Source organism: Thermobia domestica, chromosome 16 (assembly GCF_964235325.1).
Source record: "Thermobia domestica chromosome 16, izTheDome1.hap1.1, whole genome shotgun sequence".
NCBI classification, from domain to species: Eukaryota; Metazoa; Arthropoda; class Insecta; order Zygentoma; family Lepismatidae; genus Thermobia; species Thermobia domestica.
This window is the reverse complement of record NC_137469.1, coordinates 176,636,498-176,662,966: the sequence shown is the minus strand read 5'-3', so window position 1 is coordinate 176,662,966 and position 26,469 is coordinate 176,636,498. Positions and strand designations below refer to the sequence as shown.

Here is a 26,469-nt window from a genome sequence, read left to right as displayed (position 1 = left end):
TAGTTTTTACGAAGAAGTGGAACGGATATTTGACCAACTCCCGCGATACCATATGAAGATTCTATTAGGGGATTTCAATGCGAAGGTAGGACGAGAGGATATTTTCAAACCGATTATAGGGAACGAAAGTTTGCATAAGGAAAGTAATGACAACGGTGTTAGACTCGTGAACTTTGCAACATCCAAAAACCTAATCGTGAAGAGTACAAAATTCCCACATCGCGACGTTCATAAATACACTTGGACATCACCAGACGGAAAAACACATAATCAAATTGATCACGTTTTAGTAGATAGAAGAAGACAATCTAGCATAATTGACGTCCGGTCGTTTAGAGGGGCTGATTGTGACACTGATCACTACCTGGTAGTAGCGATAATACGGGAGAGATTATCGTTGAATAAAGGTAATATTCAATGTCCGAAAACGGAGAGATTTAATTTAAAGAAATTAGAAGAGAGCCAGGTAAGAGAGGAATACCAGATTGAAGTTTCGAATAGATTCGCGGTTTTAGAAGACTCGGAGTGCACTAGTGTTGAGGATACTTGGATTGAAATTAGAGATAGCATTAAAAGTTCAGCAATAGAAAAATTGGGACACGCGGAAATACGTAGGAACAAACCATGGTTCGACCAAGAATGCATTAAACTAGCAGAGAAGAGAAAACAGGCAAAATTACGGTGGCTACAAAATCCGAATGAAACAACTACACAAAATTTCGCAGATACCAGGCGGGAAACTTCCAAAACTTTTAGAACAAAGAAACGGGATTTTTTGAAAGCTAAAATTAAGGAACTTGAAGATAATAGTAAAAATAAAAATATTCGGGACATGTATAAGGGGATCAGCGAATTTAAGAAAGGCTATCAACCTCGTGCTTATATATTAAAGAAATCTGACGGAACAGTTCTCACCGATACGGATAGCCTCTTAAATAGATGGAAAGATTTCTTTGACGATTTGCTGAACACGCAGCCAAAAACTAATGTGCGTGGAGAAAAGGAGATACACACCGCAGAACCGTATATTCCAGAACCCAATCGAATAGAAGTGGAAGCCGCTATAAAGAAATTGAAGAAACACAAATCTCCGGGTGTAGATGAAATTCCGGCTGAGTTAATTTTAGCTGGAGGCGAAAAATTGTGGAACAAGATACACAAACTCATTCTCCTTATCTGGAACAAGGAAGAATTGCCACAAGAGTGGAAAGAATCAATCATTGTTCCAATTCACAAGAAAGGCGACAAAACTGACTGTAATAATTATCGAGGCATTTCTCTTCTGTCAACATCCTATAAAATCCTTTCAAATATTCTGTTAGCAAGATTGACTCCATACGCAGATGAAATTATTGGAGATTATCAGTGCGGATTTAGACGAAATCGATCAACTATCGACCAAATATTTACCATTCGCCAAATACTCGAAAAGAAGTGGGAATACAATACCCCGGTACATCAACTATTTATTGATTTTAGAAAGGCTTACGACTCCGTTAGGAGAGAAACATTATACAACGTTCTTACAGAACTTGGAATACCGAGAAAGCTAATTAGATTAATTAAGATATGTTTAAGTGAATCCCAAAGTAAAGTCCGGGTAGGAAAATTTTTGTCCACGAGCTTCCACGTCGAAAATGGCCTGAAACAAGGAGATGCGTTGTCGCCATTATTATTTAACTTTGTGCTGGAATACGCCATAAGGAAAATCAAAGATAGCAACCAGGGCCTAGAGTTGAACGGCATTCACCAGGTTATGGCATATGCTGATGATGTAAATTTAATAGGGGATGATAGGAGAACAGTAGAAATAAATGCAGAGATCTTATTAAACGCTTGCAGGGACATGGGTTTAGAAGTAAATGCAGAGAAAACTAAATACATGGAAGTGCGTCGGGACCGTAATACGGCAAATTGTGGAGGCGTTAAAATATTAAATAATACTTTTGATAAAGTGGATACTTTCAAATATTTAGGATCAATATTAACAGACGAAAATCATATTCACGAAGAAATTAAATGTCGACTAAAAGCAGGGAATTCGTGTTACTATTCGGTTCAAAATCTCTTGTCGTCGCGAATTCTGTCGAGGAATTTGAAGCTTAAAATATATAAAACGATAATCATGCCTGTTGTTCTGTATGGTTGTGAAACATGGTCGCTTACTCTGAGGGAAGAACATGGACTGAAAGTATTTGAGAACAGGATCCTGAGAAGAATATTCGGACCCAAGAGGAACGAGAATGGGGAATGGCGGAAGCTTCATAACGAGGAACTACATAGTTTATACGGTTTACCCAACATTGTTAGGGTCGTCAAGTCTAGGAGGCTTAGGTGGGCAGGTCATGTAGCTAGAATGGAAGAAAGTAGAAACGCTTTTAAAGTCTTGAATGGTAGACCCATAGGAAAACGACCATTAGGAAGACCTAGGCGCAGATGGGAGGACAATATTAAGATGGATCTCGCAGAGATAGGAATACAAAGTAGAAACTGGATGCAATTAGCTAAGGATAGAAGTCAGTGGAGAGCTTTTGTGAACGCGGCACTGAACCTCCGGGTTCCATAGGCCATAGAGTTAGTTAGTTAGTTAGTTAGTTAGGACTTTCTTCTGGAATGTGTACACAGCAGTGGTAGTGTGTACCAAGTCATTGCTGATGACACACATACTTTTATGTTCCTGGTTATGCAAGCATTAATTTTGCATGTCAGCCACCTATTCCTGAATATATGGGTTGTAATCATAGACATCTGTTACCATGTACTATTCGACCATGTTTTTCATTACCTGAATGCAGCCATACTGTATCTTTGAAACTCGGACAATACTGTTAACCACCAAATCATATTTATTGTGCTAGGAACCATATCACGGCAGGTTATTTTATCAAATGATGAACAATTTTTCTCCAGGCTCTTTTGCAATATGGCCGATATTGACAACATTGAGCAGGGAGAGAAGAATAACTATGTAAACCAAATAATAAAGTATCTCGCGAATCTTTCATCATAGGAAGATGAAACTCGGGATATAAACTCATTATTAGAATGTATGGTACGTACTACATTGATTTCGAAAATTCCACCTCTTAGGGCGGAAAGGGGCAATTATACCTGAATTTCCTATTTGGTAGTCACGAAATGGCCAAAGCGAGGAAACATTTAACGGTTTAAAATCAATCTCGAACATAACGCTTGGGTTGACTTAAGCTTTTATTATTTCGGTTTGATAGAAATGCGCATCCTATTGGAGGAAATGCATTTTTTTCTACAAATAATATTTCCAAAACTTGCTTCTTCTCTTAGGAAGAACGAGAATTTCAACTAGTTTCTGTCTGGCTTCTAAAGATGTAAACAGTCAATATGTTAAAAGGAATTATTTATTATATTTCATGACTGAGAATACTGTATATAAAAGGATGTTTCAATCTATATTAGAAACCTAGATGTACGATCTTTTGATACTAGCATTTCGTTCGTGGATTAATTGGTATCAACAAAGACACCTTGACATAGAGAGTCTTTAAGGTGTCCGGAATTTTAAACCTACAAAAACAGGGCGCATGTGAATAGGGGCGATCTGCAACCTGTGATTCTAATATTGCATTGGATACCAACAATATTTTCAAATTATAAAATACACAAGAAACACACTCGTAAGTTAAAAGCAGTCGAGAGCATCGAGAAGTTTCAGTCATGGCCTAAAAGACTAAAATTAAACTATTTAAATTAATTTTCCATGATTATGCTTTTTAGGCAAAAAGGACTGGCGATTAAGGAAAGTGAACGACTGTGCTTTCCCGAGGGATCGAACCCGGAACAATGTGCACCAAAATCAGATCAATGGGATCAGTTTCATGTCCTGAAAATTCCCAATGAGTGTTGGTACGAGAAGTAACACTATATATAATAATTTTAACGAAAGAACGCAGAATTATCCTTATCATATATATTTTAAAAAACACTTATGTGACACTTTCTTGATTTTTGCTTAGAAACGGGACATTTAGATGTGCTATCTCAGAATTAGAAGAAACGGGACGTCTCAATACCTTTGGCTCATAGATTTGACGGTCTGCTCAAAATGTCGTGATTGTTGATCATGCTGTTAATGGCAAATAGTTATTCCATATTGCTCCAGATTTTTTATATGATCCTAGAACTTTGTGGAAGTGGCTGAACCGTAGTGCAGAGTAGGGAGACCAGAGAATGGACTAGGTCAAAATCCAGGAGTGGAAGACAGCAGGACTCGATCTCTCATATCAAATCATTAGACGTCCATCTCCAGTAGAATTCACGTCTAGTTCAGATGTATTATGAAAATTTGATTATTTTTACGAAAACTATCATAAGATAATTATATTTTTAAAATCGTAGTGAGGAAGTTAAATTCATTCCCTCATCCTGAACTGATTCTATATCCAAACGTTGGAGGTAATTGGAAATCATCAGATACATATATCATATATTCCATAAAAAAAAATAAAACTCGTTTACGAACGTTATCGTAGGACATATTTTTTTAATGAGTCCATTATTCTTTACGAATTTGATTGCATCCAGGAAGAATCATTGACAACCCCAAAGAAGGTAGGTGTTCTGTTGTTAAGAAGGAAAAAAATTTGACAACATGTATTGTGAACCATATTTATTTATGCATTGGGATTTAGCCTTAAATTCTCGATAGACTTTAACTCCATTACGGGGGTGATTTTTGAAATCCTTGAAGAAAGGATAGGACATGTAGTATTAAAATAAAATCATTTTTGTGAAAGTTATCAAACAAATTGTTTTGTTATTTCATTAATGAAACTTCAAAATTTGGGGTAATTTACTCCTTTTTACCAACTTATCCTTGACTGGTTTGAACCACAACCATTTTAGATGATTGAGATACCGAAACAAAGTATGAACTACATTTTATTGAATAGCAAATAAATGTTTCATATTTCTTACCAGAAAATGGTTATCCATATGTAAAAATTTGCAATATTGGGGAGATTTCATGCTCGTTTACTCCCTTATTCATTTTATATCCTTGCAATATCAAACAATAAGGTTGTTTTGAAAGATTGGAGAAGGACAGTTTGGAAGGACTGGTTTGAAAGATTGGAGAGATAGCAAGTTTCAGTAAAATCAAATAAGATTCTTTTTTACAAGAATTATAGTGAAACAAACAGGCAGACGGACAGAGACAAAAATGCTGATTGAGTCAAATGGCAAAGACTCGTTATGTTTGTTTAAATAATGTGTGTATTTAGTTTCGGATTGCAGCTTATTTCTATACTTTATTAATGGAAGAAAATGTTTTTTAAAAAAACTTACTTTCGAACTAGAATTATGTGTGTTGCATTATATTATTATATTAGCAGCAAAGTAAGAAACAATTTAATAGGATGAAACTAGATCTAAAACTGTAATATATTTTATGGCCATTCCTTCCACGAAAAGGGACAAGTGTACTTCGTTAACATTCGAGCATGAACCAGCAAATTTGTAGGTAAGAATTATACTCACTGTTCCAATATAGTTAAGTGCTGCACTCGTGCGATAAAATTTAAAGATTGAAGTGATTTTTATATTTCTATCGTTGTGAAACTTAACATATAATATTTTTTTCTGGTATCCTTAATTTTTACAATATTGTGTTATGTGTTGCGTAAACTGTATTTGCAAATGTAATATATTTTGTTTTATTTATTAAGATTCAAAACTTTAAAAGTTTTAATAAGGTCGATCAAATGCTTACTAAAACTGAGTTTCCCATACCTTCCATTACTACAAGGGGCAAAATATACTATCCTGGAAACAAGAAAAAAAAACATTTTTTTTTTTGTGACAGATAATATGTATCTTGGACTAAAGTTCGTATCATTTCACTTTTATTAAAATGTGTGTCGTTAGGAGGAAAGGGGGTTTAATGTGTATCAAAAGTAGAGCATCTCACAATATCCTCATGATGTTAAGGTTAACCTTGATGTATAAACTCCTTATTAAGAAGAACGGACAGGTATCGCAACGTTTTCGTAAGTTCCGTTTTTAAGTAGAAGAGTAATGTTCATTTTTTATCAATACATCAAAGATTCCATCAAGGTCGTCTATTTTATATAGCGTTGTAAAATTTCCGGAAATGTTGAGCCTGTTTGTAAAATAAAAAAAAAAACTGTTTTTCTAATTTCTTTCCGGAAAAAATGGTAAAAAGAACAAAATCAGAATTGGTATTACGTTAATTTTGGTGGTAATGGAACCGTTTTTATTTTTGAATGCATGAAAAATGTAAGATGAGACATTTCAATATTGCAAATATTTAAGAAAAAACACTCGAAAATAAAACTGTTGTAATTATTCTTGAAAATTAATAGTCTGCACTCATTTTCGTTACTTGCTTATTAGTCGTTTTTTATTTGTTGATGTCCATTAATTACAGAACTGTTACCGCTACATACACGCCTACTATCATGAACCTTTTCTGTTGCAACAAATAGGGCTCTTGAATGAAACTGAGTTCTTAATGTGTTCTTTGATCTGGTGAAGTTCTCTTAATTTTCTGGTGGTTACAAACTTACTCCTAAACTACACTATATCATAACACTATAGTCGTAAAACAATAGTTCTTCACTCGAATCTTTCTGACCATGACAGACATTTAATTACTATTTAATGAGTATTTATTATATCTTTATTATGAATAATGTATTGATTTAGAGCTTTGTGCATAGGTCAGGGGTAAACCGTCTGCATAAAATATTTTATACTCTTGTCTAGCAGGTCAAAAGCTACCACCATGGCATATTTTATTTTTAGCGGATGAATTCGGTTGATTTTCTTTCTAAATGTGACTCAAACTTTGTCTGCCTCTAACTCGGAAACAAACCTTCACAAAACAGTGTTTCAGACGCTTGTATAGTATATTAAAGTCTACCACCATACCAAGTTTAACTCCAATCGATGAGTTTAATGCATAACATTTTGCTTTCGAAAATATTATACAACGCAAAATTTGACCACCAATATCTGGGATCAGAAAACCCAGACAACATGGTATTTCTCACATTCATATACCAGATCAACATCTAACACCATGCTAAGTTCGATCCCGATTGGATGAGTTCGGCTCGGAACTATGTTTTCGAAAATATCACGCAAAATGCGACCGCGGGGAATCCGTTGAACAGTTTGAAATACATCAAAGTAACATGATAGTGCGTACTTTGACCTAGGTTTCCATCGTGTTACTTTGATTAAATGGCGTATTCGTGGTAGTAGATGGGTTAAAAAGATTATGCCTAGAGTAAAATTTCTCACAAGAGTGACTTGTCCCGGCGTATTTAAAATTTCCGTTCTAAGGAGGCAAAGGGGTATTTTCTATAATTTCTTTCTTCATTTTGAAATCGAATTTTCGTGTTGTTTGTGATCACATCGAAGGAAACGGTTAAACAATTTGAAATGAATTTTGCAATATAGTGCCTATCTCGACCGTAGCTCTATCATGTTACTTTGATGAACAGGCGTACTCTAATGGTTCAAACTTTATGCCAAAATACGTACTATATAACCCCGTCAAGAAAAATAAAACTCGGTATATAGGCTAAACTCCTCATTAAGAGAAAGGGCTTGCCTGTCTCAGCGGTTTTGAAAATTTGTGTCTTAAAGGGGAAGGGGGCCAATCTATACTTTCTCACCCGATTTAAATCGACATCTAAAACATGTATCATTTAACATATAAAGGGATGAGAATTAAACTGTGCTCCAACTCTGGGATAAATTGGAAATTGTTGTTAACGTTATTTTTTATTGAGATATTTTCCTCTAGGAATATTCTTTTTAATTATATGTACTAAAATACTAAGTACGACAGCTTCAAGAGCACTATATATAATTCTAGACTATTTGTTATATCAGTGGAGTTTTGGCTCTGAATTTATTTATCTCTTTCCAGAAATGTTAAGATTCCTCGTTCTGGCTCAGTTCATAAAAATTTTATATTTTTCATTCATTACAATCTAAAGTAATGTTATAAGCTATAAAATGTAAATCTTGTTTATAATATCTTAAATTGTAATTAGTATATACAGGTTATTCCACATAAAACCAGTACTCCTCAAGCATGAGATTCAAGCAACACTTTAACAGCAAGAATGAATGATGAATAGATAATAATAACGTTAAACGTTTATCTACTTATAAGAGATGCTGGAAGTGGTGGCCATAGGCGTCCATGCGTCGCTGACCTCGTTTGATGACATAACTAGCAAAAAACTGTGTTTTTGCAGGCGTGATATTGTTAATATCTCTAGTAATGTAAACATTTCTTTACATTCCTTGATAGAGCCTGTCTTTATGTAAAATTCCATGATGTCAATTCGCTGTTCTAATGCAAACTGACCCATTTCTGTTACAAATGTTCCTTGTTACCACAAGCACTGATTGAACACATAACAAAATTGCAACAACTCAACAATAGGAGCTTCTCACAACTGACGCACGAACACACTGTTGCTCTCAATTTTCCGATAAAATGCAGTGTAGCCAACTTTCGAGACAGTGTTGTCACTCCACAAACAATTTAACTAGAGATTATTAACCAGTACGTGAGGCGTACCAGTTTTATGTGGAAAACACTGTACTTTTTTTTCACTTACTAGGCTTGTTAATTATTGTATATGTGTTTTTCATAATTCTCTTTCTATCATTTTGGCTATATTGTTAGCATACGAGCCTTTGGTACGGAAGACTTGGGTTAGACCATTTGTTTGGATCCCACGTTAAGTTGTAGGTCTATGTCTCAAATAAGCTCGCTGCTGAAAAGTACACCACACTCCACTTCAACTAATGAACCATTTAATAGATTCAACAGAACCTTTAAAATAATTAAATTTATCTATTTATAGAAACATAGAAGTGTCTGAATATAATGAGTTGATATTATCCTATTTCAGGAGGAAAGAAGAAAGGCAACTCGCATTTTATGTTATCATTGATTGTGAAGGCTGGAATCATCCAATACATTTTGAAAGGACTCGCATTTGTGGTATTCAAAGCTCTTATTCTCGCCAAGATAGCCCTCGTCGTGTCATCTATATTGGTTCTGAAGAAGTATGGACCACCGAGTGAGGGAGTATCTAATCGTCGCCAAGACCCTTTCGACTTGCCATTACCTCCTATTCTTAGCTTCAGCCACAAGCGATCGGAAATGGAGTGAGCGTAAAGGAGGAAACGTTAGAGGTAAGTGGGTATGCAGAATCTGTGAGTAATGTAACATTAGAAAGAAGTAATGTAATCCATTAGGATAATATCACTCTTATTCTACAGATAAAACACATTGTTAAGAAACTACACTGAGAGGAAATACGTATGTGGCGTATGTAAAAACGTAGGTTACATTTGAAAGAAAACGAGGCAAGTCAGTTTTATATATATATATATATATATATATATATATATATATATATATATATATATATATATATATATATAATTTTACGCAATTGCCCTGTTTTCCACTGACTTATCTTCTTTCCCTGTAGGCGAAATCTTTAGCATTAAATTTCTTAGTGACTAATTCTCTTCTTACTTTGGGATTTAGTCCATGCAAACTACACCTTTCAGGCTACAATATTCTACTGCCAAGTCATTTTCGATCATTTCTTGACTTACCTCTTTCTTCTCTTGTGGTCTTTATTTGTAAATCCTCTAGCTTTCGGAATTATCGTACAGCAAATATATAACTGAAAAAGTATATTTTATACGTAGTTTGTGTATGAGTGTTCCGAATAAATGTACTTTCCGTACGAACGAAAGAACTGCATATAGGCGGTCAGAATCTCAAATACAGATAGACGTATGTAACATAGAGCTGACGTATGTAACATACGTATATATATGTAATGTAGGGAAGACTATCAGACATCATACCATCAGACATCAGACTACCAGCATCCCTTTCGGGAATGGAGCATATTTTGGAGGAACAATGATATAAAATTCTACACAGCACGATTCTGGCACTGTATACGTCCATTCCACGTCGGACCAAAGCTGTTTTGGACGCAAAAGGAGACCCCACACCATACTAGGTATGATTTTTACACTTTTGCAAACGTTTTAGACTTTTTATCGAACCCCTATATAGCTGCTATAAGCTGCAAATGGGGTTAAGAGCTTGCCCTTTTCTGCAAACAACAAACATGTAGTTCCAGACAGATTAAAAATATTAGAAAACCAAGATTTGGTACATTGTTTGTAGAAACGATCACTGAAGAATAAAGTGAAAAGCTACTTAGATTAAACTATGTCTCGTGTTTCTAACATTGATCTCAAGATAATGCCACCGTATGGTCATTGACAATATATTTCTGGCAACAATTTAAGTTACGATATTCGGCGTTGACTGAATGACCCTATCGTCTCTCAGAGGAAACCAAAATATGTACCAGCTTCCAAGACCCCATCGATTCAGTAAAATAGGATATGGTGCAAAAGAAAATTGTTTGGCGATTTGAAGACTCTAATTAGCTCACGGGGGAGAGTTCATATTTTATGTTAATCTTGCTAACTTTAGCGCTTCTACGTGGAATTTTTAGTTCTGTAGCAATTCTGAAGAACTATTTTCATTTACATGAAAATAAATTTTCAACAGTCATCGGTTTTATCACGTAACTCGATTCACAGGTGTCATAAGCTCCTTGATGCTCACACTGCTGGGGACGGATCTTCATTGTACTCAGCGACTTTTATTCTCGATGTATTAATAGAAAATCTCATTTGCAAGCACTTGTAATGCGAGCTTTGTTTCCTCGACCGATCACTATACATTCCTCATACTCAGGCTTTCCAGCAGCAAATCTGATACAGCTTTAGAATCAACTAAAACCACAAGTTGATTGTTGGAGATTCGAATCCATACCACATCTTATGAAGATCCATCCAAACTGATTGTGACAGCCAGATAACGGAATTCCTTCATGAGAGCAAGATGCTTACTCTTAATAACGGCAGCCGCTTTCATTTTTCTGTTGGATGCGGTACCTACTCGTGCATTGACCTCTTTTTCTGTAGTGTTTCCCTTGTGGGTTTCTTCATATGGAAAGAACATCCAGATCTATATGGCAGTGATCATTTTCCAGTGACTACAGAGGGTTTATCTATCCTCATATTCATATCATATTTGACGTATCAACTCAAAATGATCACTGCCAGTTTTGATGATGATTTTTCAGTCTTTAGAAAGCTCGGTGAGTTTCATCATACTGATAGCTTGCCCATATGTGCTGCTATATATTTATTTGAGCAGACTGTCATCGACGTTGCCCATAATCGCATACCACAGTGCGGAGACAATGGTCCACTATGGCAAGTTCTATGGTGGTCTGCGTAAATCTATGAACCTATTCTGGCTTGTCGGTGTACTCTTGTCACTTCTAATCAAGATCTAAGTGTTAATAATCTTAAACAAGTTTGAATTCATCGTGCCTATTCTAGATATCTCATTAAATCTGGAAAGTGTGAAAGTTAGAAAGATTGCGTAACGTCATTCAGTAGTCGAATTTGTGCAACCACTATTTACCGTTGAGTTCGCTCCATAAATATGAACTGTTCTACTACTAGTGTGTCTGCTCTACCTATAAATGTGGCACTGAAGACTAACCCTTCACAAATAGACCACATATTGGGTGAAACTTTTCTTCTATCTCTGACTCTGCACACTATTCGGTCGAATTCAATTGTTTTCGCGTTTGTACAAATAAGAAAGAAACCCTCAGATTATCACATCCCTAATATAGGACATTGTAATGTATACTTCAATGCTCTTCAATGAATTGTCCAACACGTCTCCAGGGATTGATCACTTATTTTGTTATAAGTTGCCCAACATGTCTAATGATTTACACCTTGCATTATTCCAACGTCTGGTCTAAGGAGACGTTCTCAACATGATGACATGAACCAACATGATGGCTTCCAATCTTAACCCTCGAGAAGTCGCACTGAAAAAGTAACGCGAGTAGTCGCGCGCGGTCAAAAGGACCGCACGAACATAATGTGTTGCAAATATCGTTTTAAACATTTTTCTTGTATTAGAAACGTACTTTTGTATATTTTCTGACTAAGAGGGAATAACATTTTTATTATTATAATAAGTTTTACAGGAATAACTATTAGCGGAACGTTAAATTAGACATGTATCGTTTTTTTATTTCTTAATTGGAATAAAACGTTTTTTCGTTACATATTTCTGTAGATAGATAGCTACGCACTGGTTTTATTGAAAATTCTATATCTGATGACGATCTTTTGTTTTTGTCAACTATGGTTCGTCTAAAATTAGAAATGCAATAGTAAATTAGTAAAAAAAATATACTATATAAACATAACACTAAAACAAAGCTTCACAGCGCATTTTACATTCAATTAGAGCTCACTCATAGCTAAGCGGTTAGCATACACGCCTTTGGCGTGGGACTTCCGGGTTCGATTCCCGGTGGGAGCTCATGAGGTTCGGATCCCACGTTAAGCAGTAGGTCCACGTCTTACATAGTCTTGATGCTGAAAAGGGCGCTAAATTAAAATCAAATCAAATTTACATTGAATTTTTTACGGTCCTGTTATTTTGAAACTTCACCTATACAGCACTAACATTGAATTATTTTAGGTTATCTTCAAATTTACACTGTTCTACACTTCGTCTTCGCTTATTTCGTCCTCTCCTGCTCTGACTAAATTCGGGGAATCGCTGGTGATTTCTGGGTTTAAGATCTTCAGATTCGCTCGCAGACGCCTCACTTCACCTTTCGTGTTCACTCACTTATATATATTTGTTATGATATATATTTGTTATGATCTTACTCAGAAAAAGCTTCCACAAGATCATCAAGGCTGATTTATACAAATAGTCCATTCCTAACATTTTTCTTCCTTGTTTTAAGGTGTTCATTTCTAATTTTCTCTTTTTTCACACTTGCTGTCAGTTTGTTAACTCTGTCGACCTCTCTTCCGTCCATTAAAATAATATTTATGTTTATAAAGCTTAAAACATCTCCAAAGCAAAGGTCACGTGCAGAGCGAAACACTGAGAAAAAACATTACACGGTTAGTCGCGCGCGGTGGAAAGCACCGCAGAATCACTAAACAATCACTAGTAGTTATACTAAACAACGGATAACGCAGTGATTGAGCAGTAATGTTCGGGAAGGTGAGGGGAAAGATTAGCTAGACGCAGAAGTCTGTCGGACAAACAGAATGGACACACGATCAAAAATAATTTCCCTGCGGTGCTTTTGACCGCTGCGCGACTACTCGAGGGTTAAAACCAGAGAGCTATAGATTTATTGCTCTTGCAAGCTGCGTCTCAAAGGTTTTTGAGTGCATGCTAAATAATTGTCTCAATTTGATACTTAGAATCAAACACTCTATTAAGAAACTTTCAATGTGGCTTTCGAGCCTTCCAGTCTGCTATGAACAACTTTTCTAACGTTCAGAGCCAAATTCTGGCACTATCTTTCTCGGCATTTTGATGCTACCATTTTTGATTTGGAAAAGATTGACGACACAACTTCTCGTTACGAAATTTAAGAAAAGCTATATGACTACGATCATAGTTTCTAAAGGCGAAATTTATGTAGAATTTCTTGAATGAACGTGTAGGCTTTCAAGGCGCGTGTAGGCATTAGTCAATCAAACTTATTTCGAAGGAAGGCTTTGTCCCTTAAGACAATGTTCTCAGTATTACATTGTTTGCTGTAGCCATTAACAGTGTTCTGTCACAGATCCAGGCTACTGTAACTTCTCTGCTGTAAGTTGAAGGATAATATTATTTGTTACCACTCATATACCTTTAAGGAATTACTCAACAGCTTCGACTGAATTCGTATCGTCTTCTTCGCTGATCGAACGAGACAGGATTTTGGTTTCCTGGCCAAAATACTCATTCTGTTCACTTCTGTCGCTAACGAACTTGCTTTGTTGACCCTAGTTTGTACCGAAGGACCACTCAGTTCTCATTTGTTAACACAGTACGATTCTTTTGACTTTTGATCCTCACTTAACGTGGACATCACATATTCGTAATTTTAAGTATTGTTGTCTCCGAGCTCTGAATTTACTTGGTGTACGTTTCTACCCCACCCCGTTACTGTTCGTCTCTGCAACATTTATAAATATAATTCTGCCCAGTTTGTAGTGTGGTTGTAGTTTATACAGCTGCTCGTTCGTCCTTACTGAAACAACTTGATAGTGTTCATCACTTCGGCATTCGACTAGGTATTGGTACTTTCTATAATACACCTGTTGTTAGGCTTTATGCAGAAGCAAATGAACAATCGTTAGTCTGTCATTATAAGAGCAATTAAACATCCCATGTGCGTTGTAGCTCTCACCACCTCTGTAGCTTTTCGTTGCGTGGTGACCAGATTTACTACAGGTATGTAGCACATCCTCTGGCTACATGCCCATCGTACATTCGTCTCACCGCAGACGAATTTATATGGACATCATTTGTTATATGTTTTTAGTATTCCATCTTGGCTGTTGCCAGAACTAAGACTTCACTTTCGATTTTCATCACACGTCGAACATCACACAACTAACTGAGAATTCAAGCAAGGTGCCCGAGCACTGCCAGAACTATTTAATATGTGTTTTCTGAACTATTTAATATAAGTTTGAAAAGTAAGAGTTTTGTTGCCTGTGTTTTCACCTCAGTCGAGGAGAGTTCGGAAATTATCTCAATGTCCTTTGTTCAATATTCACTGCTGGATTAGTAACAGCTAAACTTGCTCTCGATCACTTGCTTCACTCTTGCTTGAATTGTACTTAATTGCACTGATTGTACTTAATTGTACTTAATTGCATTGCTTCACTCTTGCATCTTGTACTTAATTGCACTGATTCATGGAGGATTATTATAATCTTCTAGAATGTCTTTACTAAACAATCTTAGTGCAAGACAGTCTTGAGAGATGCCATCAGCTGCAGCAAAGATTGATTAATTGATTTTGAGTTTTACGTCCCTGCAGCAAAGAAATATGTCATCGTAGTCTGCTGGGTACTGAGAACATCGGCATTTCGGGAAACAGCAAAGAACGCCTCTTGGCAGATGTTGGTCTGGAGCACTCTCGCCCGTCCTCAGATCTCCATAACAATTTCTTACAACTAATGTGCTGTGAATGGCTGGTTGGAACTAGGCTAACGAAAATGGGCTCAATTGGCAAACATCGTCATGTATTGGTCGCTAAGATGAAGTAATCAGTGCTCGATTGCATTTAAGACATTTAGTGCGTGCCGTCGTAAAATAAAACCTGTATTGGGAGGCTGAGAATTTGGTGCATTGTAGTTGAATGCCTAGAATACTCATAGAATACTCGTCCTATAATGTTCAGAACTGGCTTTAAAAAATCTTGATCAGGTTTTGGGGAATAATGTAGTTTTTAGTGACAGTATTTTCACCTTTCTTCGTAACATTCAAAGAATTAACGTTCTCTAAGGTTTGTTTTTCAAACTTTTTAGCTATTTCGTGTGTTTTTGTTCTTGCTGTTTTAGAGTTATTTTCCTCTTTTATATTTTTTATTTTGTTTTTCAATCTTTAAGCCTTTTCGCAATCTTTGTTTTATATGTTATTTCTTTTATTTTGTACTCACTTAATTTATAGAAGTTATATGAACTTTTAAATCGCTATTAACCAATTAATCAGTCCGTCCTTTACGGTATGTATGTAATGTTCCCACACTGGAATACGTAAGCAATGTTTGTATATATATATAAGATAAAATTCGGTATATATATTAGAGAAAATTCAATATACACACAAAATCAATTACTTAAAACATTCAAGATTTATTTATATGCGATTGTTTTTCTTTCTCCTTGAAAACATAATAAAGTTCAGACAGTGTCAAAAACTACACGAGTCATATCAGTGATAGATCTTGATATTGTCCAAGAGGAAACATGCTTGTAGTTTTTGGGCCCCTGTAAACCTGTCTAGAAGAATCCCGCCCAGTGAGCCGAATGGTCAGGATTTATTGCGACTTAAAATTTCAAAACCATTACGTGATAAAGTCAATTACGATACTCAGTGCAACGAGTCAACTAAAGCTGATACATGTAATAAACTCAGTCGCAAATCATTTCTTTCTCAGTGCTAAGCAGTGACTTTCACCAATGTTTCCGGTTTTGTACTTCCATAAATAAGACATATTACCTAATATTTGTAGAGTATTCGGTTTTAAGAAACTGAGATCTACCTTTAAAGTATAAGTTCGTTGAGAAAGGAAACGTCCATTTTCTTATAATAAATTTGATCTATGTAATAAGTAATTTGCGTATACTGCTACTTCACACTTTTAGCACTACATGTATTATGGTTTTACTAGTAATTATTGCTGTTTCACTGATACTTAAAGTTGCAATGTTACTTTATGCATAATGATTATATTATTGAATAAATAATTATGTTACTGAATAATTATTTATTTTTCGTTGCAATTAGATAAATCATTTTCAGTGTTGTATTAGTAGAAGCCAAAGTTTTTAAAAGGAGATTCCGTTTTTTCAACTCTACGGAAAAAAAGTGTCAATTAGCTTAGTTTCTAATTAATTTGTGATTCTAGAATAAATTCTTCTTATTTTCTAATAATTTTATCTAAGACATCAATGTATTTTCAGTATTATTTACATGTTTTTTTTTTCAGTCCAATATTATGGTTTACATACGAGTATAAACGATCATTGAATGCTTGACAAATCATAGTATCTTCGGAATCTATCGAGAGACTGATTTAATTGGGTTTAAAACTTAACTTTTAAGTCATCATGGGGAAATATTTTATTTTATAGACTTTTTCCAAATTCAGTCTCTGAGTGGGACATGAGGGATGACATATTCTGTTATATATTTCTATTGAACACTGGACGCAACACCACGGGAGATATACTATATAAATATTTTAGCCTTTCTACACACGATAGAAGATTGTTACCCACATGCGCTAGTTCGACATGATCAACAGAGGGGGATAGAAGTGCATAAGCATTCTAAAAATAGTACGTTGGCTGTGGTGATCTTCGGTACCCTGATGGCAGCACATCACGGCAGACAAGTTTCTACCATGCCAAATTTTGGAACTTTCTACCTTTAAAGAAGAGGAATGAAAAAGGGTACCATTATTGTTTGACTCTTTCGAACCATTGATGTATAGACAGAACATTTACTTCTTATTTATTTATTTTATTGGATTTAAACACAACAGGTTAGAACTCATTTACAGTGTTCGTACATTATTTACATTATTTTTACAGATGCTATACATTATTACAAATTCCGTTTATATATTTTTCTTAAAAGTTTCTATCTTACAACTTAAATAAATTTTTGTAACTATTTTACTTATACTATTATAAGTTGCACTCATTCTCCATGTTGGCAATTTCTGGAGTATCTTAGTGCTTGGTTTTCCTATATAAAATATATCAAACTTATCTGGTATTGTGTTTCGAGGTGGAACATGAATGTGCTATGTAGAACATAATCCTGTCTTTCATTTGCACGAATTCAAATAGCTGACGCAGAGGGCAAAGTATTGACCGCAATGACACACACGAATGCATTATCGAGTTAGTGATGAAGTACGAGCAATGATCCCAAAAAAGAGGTAGACTAACAAAACATACAACTTTTATGTTATTCATTGTAACTTAATAGTTTTTTTTTGTCGACTAATAACATGTCTGAATTACCTTTCTATGTTTAAATTAATTTTCACTGATTGCTTAAGTCCATTCGCTTATATTTCGCAGCAGTTTCAAGAAGTTTCTCAGAAAACACTGCTCAGAATGCGTTAAGAGTTGCTTCAGGCGATACAAATCGCTCAGCATTGATCTTAGTTTTAATGTATGGTAACAAAAAGAAGTCATTAGATGTTAAATCAGGCGAGTTCGGACAAAAACATTAATAAGAATTTTTGGAAGCGCAACACTTGCGGTATCAACATTTGCGGTACTTCGAGTATCGACATTTGTGGTACTGGGACATTTGCGTTACTATTCAAAATAAAGTATTCTTCAAGCTGAGAGGTGATATTCTCAGTGTTTAGTTGGAGGACAGATACACAGTATCAATTGCTACGAAAATACCAACTTTTATCACATTAGTGTAGCTAGCAAGTTATTCTAAGGGGGAATGACATAACGTTTAGGGGACATGGGCCTTTTGCATGCTAAAAGCATATTTAAAATCTTTTTTCAGAATATTTGTCACAACAGTTGTCCTTTGTTAGAGCATATTTAGGGACTTCTAGTCAGATCTACCTCGGAATAACTATATGAAACAAAGTCAAAATCTACTTTCAACCAATTAGTAATTTATTTTTCTGATTTATAATAAGTTCAGTTAGTACATTAATGTATGGTAACAAAACGAAGTCATTAGATGTTAAATCAGGCGAGTTCGGACAAAAACATTAATAAGAATATAATCATATCATAATCGATATCATGCCTATTGTTTTGTATGGCTGCGAAACATGGTCACTTACTCTGAGAGAAGAACATAGACTGAAAGTATTTGAGAACAAGATCCTCAGACGAATATTCGGACCCAAGAGGAACGGGAATGGGGAATGGCGGAAACTTCATAACGAGGAACTACATAATTTATGCGGTTTACCCAACATTCTTAGGGTCGTCAAGTCTAGGAGGCTTAGGTGGGTCATGTAGCTAGAATGGAAGAAAGTAGAAACGCTTGCAAAGTCTTGACTGGAAGACCAATCGGAAAACGACCATTAGGAGGACCTAGGCGCAGATTGGAGGACAATATTAAGATGGATCTTGCAGAGATTGGAATACAAAGTAGAAACTGGATGCAGTTAGCTAACAAGGGACATCACCCAATTGTCCGGCTCCGATTACAATGAAAGTTTTATTGCTGATAGAGGACATGCACTCATTACTTATGATGACAGAAATTTTTGCCATGGTGCATGTTTTCTATTTTTTAATAATTTTTAAAGGTTGTGATGTGGTTACTAGAGATTAGTGCAGAAGTCCCTTACTACCTTTTGTAAACGGAGTGTTAATGAAAGAACAACCATGTAGATACGTATAGGGCCTACGGGGAAGTCGTATGGTACGTATGACCTTAACGACAGCCATCTTGAAATCCGCCATTTTGAATTAAGGTCAAGTTTTTTAAAATATGAATAGGGTAATATGATAATTTCGGGATAGAGTTTAATCAGGTAGACAATGGTGAAGTTAGTTTTAAGATGCTCCCATTTGGTGAAAAGTTACAGGCATATTAATTGTTTATACTTACTGTGTGTAAGTCCCTTACCTCCGCTTCTAACCCGCGCATTAATGATAATAAGTGGATAAAGGTTTCGGTAATACATATTATGCCCAGAGGAAAGTGATACGATAAGGGAATCATTGACGGCAGCCATCTTGAAATCCGCCATTTTGAATTAAAGTGAAGTTTTGAAAACTGAAAACCATAGCATGTCGTACCAAATTTTAATAGTAAATTTTCCAAAAAAGCCAATGGTATGCTTATTTTTGTTCTATAGTTAACCAGTATGAATTTATGACTCTTCTAATGTGCACGAAACGTCCATTATTCGATCTTTCAAACTGGGAACACTCCTAATTTTAATCGCATGTTTTCCATAATCTTCCATAATGGAAAGCTACCAAACATCGTCATCATCGACAAGGAGAAATATTAGAGCAGAACACATTCTGAGGAGAGCCTCACCTCTGGAACTGATTTACAGTCATTTGAGAGTCCTAATTTCTGAACCTTACTCTACAAGCACTAACTAAAATGAAATTACACCCACTAATGTGAGTTTCCGGGAATAGTGTTCTTAGAGATGTTGTCGCGGCTTGATCGAAATCCAATTTGATTAATTTCAGATTCCGATCACTAATATCAGCCTTCACCAAACTGAAAAATCTCGGATACGTCTTACTATCTATTGCTGGTAAGAGACCGAAGATAAAAGGCACAATGTTTGCTTCCTCCAAGTTACTTCCGGTGTCTGCTTGTGTTGTCTATAATTGGGCAAACTGCCGACGACAACACTTGAATGTTTCGTCCATAAAAGACGCACCATGCTCAGTTGTACACTGTCTTTTCTTCGCAGCGCAAAATTTAACCATTTTTCCTTCCTCTGTGATGTCATCTGAAAGCATTTCAAGGAAGTTTGTGTCATCATCTATCGTGAGCAAATACACACATTCCACAGTGTGTACCGCAAATGTCCTGATACCGAGTTTTACTCGTCAAAAAATCAGGTTTGATGTGCTGAATAGGAAATGTTGTGGTTGTGAAGGTTTGTTTTGTTTTATGCAATTCGTTGATGACATCTGGCAAACAAGTTATTCTATACCACTAAGATTTTACTGTCCTTTGATTTTCTAAAGATATATATATATATATATATATATATATATATATATATATATATATATATATATATATATATATATATATATATATATATATATATATATATGCTATATAACCGAAGAAACAGGCTTTCATTTCGTGCACTTACACCTTAGTACCACTACTCGAAAGAACAACTTTCGTTAGTTTCGGCTAGGATTGAAATACTCAATTAGTGGATTCCTGTTTAGTATCGTATTTCTTATGAATAGATCCAAGTTTTGTTCTCTGTAAAGATGTAGTACATCAAATATTGGTGTCGAATGTTTCGAATGTTTTGAGCATCTCTTTACATTGATTGACAGAGCCTGGTTTTGAGCTTCGATTAAGTTGTGTAGGATCCAACAGCTTAAAAGTTTCCGTACGTTCAGGTGACCACACAAAATTTTATGTAGTGTTTTCATGTCAGTGTTCAAGGATATCTGTATCTCACAGCATATCACATGCCGATATCTCTCAATCATTTTACGTACATTACTGGGAATAACGGAAGGGAATGAATTACTTTCAAAAATTAATTACTGAGAAGTGTGCAACCTTCTTGTAATTTTGAAAATCAACAGTCGTATTGGATTGCACTTTATCATCAAGAGTCAAATGAAGTCTATGGAAATATTGTTTCTGTGTTAAACTATATTGGAATCATAGAAAGTCATGGCCCGAAACAGTTCACGAGAAATTTCTATTTTTCACACAAAACTTCTTCTCCAATGCTCTCTATCCCTGTCGTGTACTCCGGAGAAAAGACAGAGATGCTGAAGACCTCATTAAAGAAAGGAGATGTGTGAACACATGCAGAAAAGGAGGACGTGAACACATACAGAAAACAAGGACATAGAATTCTGGAAGTGGTTAAGAAAATTAGAAATAGGAAGGAAGATTTAAAGGAAGAAGATAAAGCAGTAGGGTATGAAGTGAAGTGTAAACATTGTACTGTAATATGATATAAATTGGAGAAACAGGATAAAAGTTTAAAGAAAGAGTAAAACAACATATGTATGGATGATATGAGAGTTAAACGAGAGAACGCTATATACAAACATGTAAAAGAAAAAGGACATGATATAGATTGGCAAGGGATCCAAAGGTCTAGAAAAATATAATAAAATAATAAGAAGGAAATGGAAAGAAGAGAGGGTTTTAAGGGAGAAAGATGTGAGAGATTAATAAAATGGACAAATGGACTTGAAATACATGAATTATGGGATACATTGTTAGAAAGAATGGAAGGATAAAAATCATGGATATGAAAAATTACGGATATGAAGTCAAGCAATAAAAATAAAATTATATGATAGAACATTAAATTGAGAGGAAACTTAAAAATTAATGATATGAAAATTGAAAGTGAAACAGTAAATTATAGCGATATTTGGTTGTTACATATTAAACATTTAAAATTATAAAATGAACCAATTAAAATTATACAACAGCATTAATTAAACGTCATGAAAATATTTCTGTCAGTTAACGTCTAATGAAGCTAACGTTAAGTTATTGAAACTGTTACGACTATTTTAATGAATAAGTATATATTCTGGTCAGGAAAGTATTGATTATTTATATAAGTATAGATTGCTTTATCCAGATTTCAGTAAGCTTTTCACTAACCATCTAATACCAAATATTACTTTCGACAAAGTGGGTACTTTTAAATATCGAGGATCAACATTAAGAGACCTAGACCATATCCACGACGAAATTAAGTGTTAACTGAAAGCAGGGAATTCGTGTTATTATTCACTCCAAACTCTAGTTTTCGCGAATTCTGTCGAAGAATTTGAACCTTAAAATATATAAAACGAAAATCATGTCTGTTGTGCTGTATGGTTTCGATACATGGTGCCTGACTCTGAGGGAAGAACTCAGGATTGAAGTATTCGAATATAAAATCCTGGGTAAAATATTCGAAAAAGAGGAATAGAAATGGGAAATGGCAGAAACTTCATAACGAGGAATTGCATAATTTATAGATTTACCTAACAGTATGAGGATCATTATGTCTAGGAGGCTCAGACGAGCCAAAGGCTACTAGGAAGACCTAGATGCCGATTGGAGAACAATATTAAGATGGATCTCATGAAATAGGAAAGCAAAGTAGAGAACGGATCCATTTGCCTAAGGACAGAAGATAATGGAAAGCTTTTATGAATTCCAAACTCCAGGTTTCATAGGCCATAGAGTGAACTAATGAGGCTATTATAGCCTTTCATTTTCAGCTTTCCAACAATATGCTACTTGACCCCTTTACCATTTGCAATTTTTGAGTTGGACTCTGCTTGGGACCCTGCACGTGGCCCTAGGACAACACTTTTTTGTTTTGATACGTTGTACTTTTAAAATGATCAAACACGTGTTTTCCTGTTTTAGTATCTGTCTCACCGTTTGCAATTTCTAGCGGTGGCAACGGACTTTCTGGACACCCTGTATATTCATATAACTCGCACAGTATATGCATTCAGAAAAAAAATATTACAGTTGCGTAATAGGCGTCATTAGTGCATTCGATTGGTGTATGAAACATCTTCCACTTTGGTATATAATGTCCCTCTCTTCCTTTGTGAGTGGCACTACTCAGTCTCGCAACTGCTTGTGAAGCTTTAAATTGGAGCTTTCGTACGGAACTACTGCAGTTGCGTCCACTAAAACAGTTGCTGCCACCGTCTGCTTTAACGCAAATGTCCCGAGCAATTCTCATTGTCCGCAACTCATGAAGAAGCATTGTCTCAAACGGAAGCTTTCGTACGGGGCAACTGTAGTTGCCGCTACCACACAAAGTTGTCAGTGTATCTTTTGAAAAGATGTTGTACGATAACAACGCCAATGTAAGATGAAACCGCTAATAAAGTATACACCTGTTAAGAGTTCTCACTGTGACACTAGCAGTAGCAACATAACAATACATAGTGGAGTTAATCAGATATCTCCAAAATTATGACAAATTTTAACGTTTCTTTAACTACAGTGTTGTCCAAAGATGAGACATATAACAACTAATAGACTACATATGCTTGAGCATAAAATCTTATGCTTTGCTTTCGAGGAAAACGAATTTTTATATCTAAAAACTGTAACATTCGATAAAAACTATAATATGTAATTATTAATAGTTTTTATTCTGATGCTTCAGATCGTTTATACATGTTTTTAAATACAAAGGAATACATTATGTTGTAGCAGTTTGTATCTACTGTCCATGATACATACTTCTAACAGTAGCACATACAGTTTTAACAGTGACAAATATACTAGTGCTAGAAACGTGCCGTTTTCGCTGGTCGATTCCAAGTTTTGTGTAGGTATACCAGTCTCATTCAAATAAAAAACTTGTCTTTTTTCTCTATTCCACATTTTAGGCATCGTTTTGACTTATTAGTTTAATATTGCCACTAAGACGTTAAGGTTGCTATCCTTGTGAAAGGCAACCAGTAGAGGAGCTACGTATAGCGGGTTGATGGACATTCCAGGCGCTTTCCTTTAATCTGAATGACAAACCTTATTTCAAGCTGGCAACTTCGAAGACTGGTGGACCTACAATGAGGTGTACTCGATATACACGTGTAGAATTGTAAGGAAAAATATTTGCATTTGGTATCATCTATCCAAGTTTGACACAAACTCCCCCCAACATTCTACTGTATATATTAAAATAGTACATTTATATGTTTGTCTATACCAATTCACTCCCTTTGAGAGTCTTCCTGTCCTTTACTTGTGTTCGTAAAAGGACTTGCACAGATATAGTGAGAAGTGGGAATTGGATTCACGCTCATGTTAGAACTGTGCGCTGTGTAAATAGCGCAGGAACAGTAAAATATTAAATATTCTGACAATAGAGCCAAAAGTTTTCTTCTTTATTTCATCCCATTGTAATTGACTAGGAGCATTATATCTCATTATGATTACTTTGAACTAAAAACACAAAACTTTATATGCATCTCTTTTCACATCAATGTGTTTTGGATTTTACCTTCTGTTGGTTTTCCCATTACACTACTTGTCCGTCACTTACTTCGTGAACACTTGGAAATTTTAATTCACTTTCTTCAATATTTAATCCATAATTTTTGGATCAAAACAAAATATATTTCAATCACAAATTTTCTTATCGGCCTTATAACTGGAGAACTACATACAGTGTATCCAAACCCAAACTTTCATTTAATTGAGTATATACTTATTCCGTAGAAAATACAAAAACACGATTTAGGGGCCGTTCAAAAATTTTTTGGCCCCTGATTCAATCTCTAATTACTGACCAAGATCGCAATTTTTTTGATCCATTTTTTTTTTAATTTTTCTTTTTTATCTTAGGACATGTGTGAGATAAGTACTGTAACTGTTCCTTTCTTTCAGGTGGAGAACCCGCAATGGGGTGAAATACTAGTCATTACTGAACTCTTGCTCAAGTGCTTGCAGCTGAAGATCAAATTGCGTAATGTAGAGTTGTCTTGTGCATAAGAAATGGAGGAGTTTCGCTTTTAAATCTACAAACTATTAGGTGCTACTAAATAAATCAGGATTTATAAATCCAGAAAGAGCATCTGTGGGATAGATGGTGTTGTAGAATAGAGTATTGGCTTTATTTAAAATTGTTGAAGTGTGGATAGATTAATGTTGTATCGAATAGAGTCGTAAATATAATTCTTATGGTTTTAAATAAATAAATATAATCAATCTTATGGTAGTAATGTTTTATTGATTACTACCATTACCTGACTCTGAAATTATTTTTTTCTGCTCTCCCACCGAGAATCGAACTCAAGATCATGTGCACATTCCAGACAAGAATAGAAATCTTTGTGATTTGGTTTAATATGTATGATTTAATTTCCTGTATTGTGTAGCCATGCAGTATTTATAATTGTCTTGCCTCTATACATGATACATGAGATATGAATGTTCGATGCAATAAAATGCAGATTCTTTACTCTTAAAAAATAATTTCTAGTAAATAAGATTTGAACTCATGCTAAAATAAGCAGCTGACAGAGTCCTATGATGCTAACCATCAAACCACAAAATAATAACTTTGGAAGTTATGTCTCTCTTGGTGATCCTGTTTCGTACAGAGTCGAATCATCCTGTATCACCCAGTATGCTACAGTGTTGTAGATTTGACTTTTTATCTATCTTTTTGTGAACTGTTATGATTGTATTCTTTATGTCAATTATATATTTACTTGGAAGGTAACCTAGGTTTGTGACCAGAAAGTACCAAAACTAAACAATATCGGCGCAGCTAGAAGATTGCGGACAAACACTGTTACATTAGTTTTATATACGTAGAAGATGCTCATTCTTGCCAAACAAAAATTTAAAAGAATGCTAGGATGTGGATCCTATTATTTTAAATGAAGAATTTATGTACCAATTTTCATTTTTTTAGCTAAGAATTTTTCTTCGGTATTCTGGCAAACTGTTCCACCCATTGTTATCATCTTTATTTCTGTATCTTTTGTAGATATTGTATAGCTCTTTGTTATATCTGATTTGATGTGTATTTTCATCTAATTTTACCTCCTCGCATATTTCTCTTATTATCTTCCCTTCAAACACTTCCCAACAGATGTATTTCTTGTTTCCGCATTGCCAAGGATTCAGATCTATTTGTTACCATAGGCCTAATTAAGCTTTTATAAATTTTAGTTTTGGTGCTTTTGTAGATAAGATTAGATGTTATAAAGAGAAACAGTACAAATTGGTCTTTGTTTGCAATCATAATTCTTCTTTTGATTTCTGCGGTCTGCTCGTTATTTGCCGTGATCGTAATATTTGTTCACTATCTGGAAATTTTATGAATCAATAGTAAGATGTGATTCGAGTGTTTTCTGCCGTATTTTGTTCTTAGATACAATCAAAAGTTGAGATTTTCCCTTACTTATTTCAAACCCTACGTGTTTCGATCTTTTCTTTAAGTTCATGAATGTTTCCTTTACTGTTTTAAAACTGTTTCTGATAATGTTAATCTTACCTGCGAATTCCAAAATTTGAAGGTTGTTGGTCATTGGGGTTCCTGTTCTTTTCTA

The 26,469-nt window shown here is 35.0% G+C and overlaps 1 protein-coding gene across 1 annotated transcript in view; it reads left to right on the top strand.

Moving 5' to 3' along the window:
• The window catches only part of LOC145672839 (uncharacterized), a 35,517-nt gene extending 10,299 nt beyond the window's left edge, over positions 1-25,218 (top strand). The window contains exons 2-3 of the mRNA XM_081741989.1: positions 8,937-9,222; positions 24,797-25,218. Coding sequence (XP_081598115.1) covers positions 8,937-9,199 — 263 coding nt within the window. The 3' untranslated portion in view covers positions 9,200-9,222; positions 24,797-25,218. The remainder of the gene's footprint in view (positions 1-8,936; positions 9,223-24,796) is intronic.
• Positions 25,219-26,469: the final 1,251 nt, after the last annotated feature.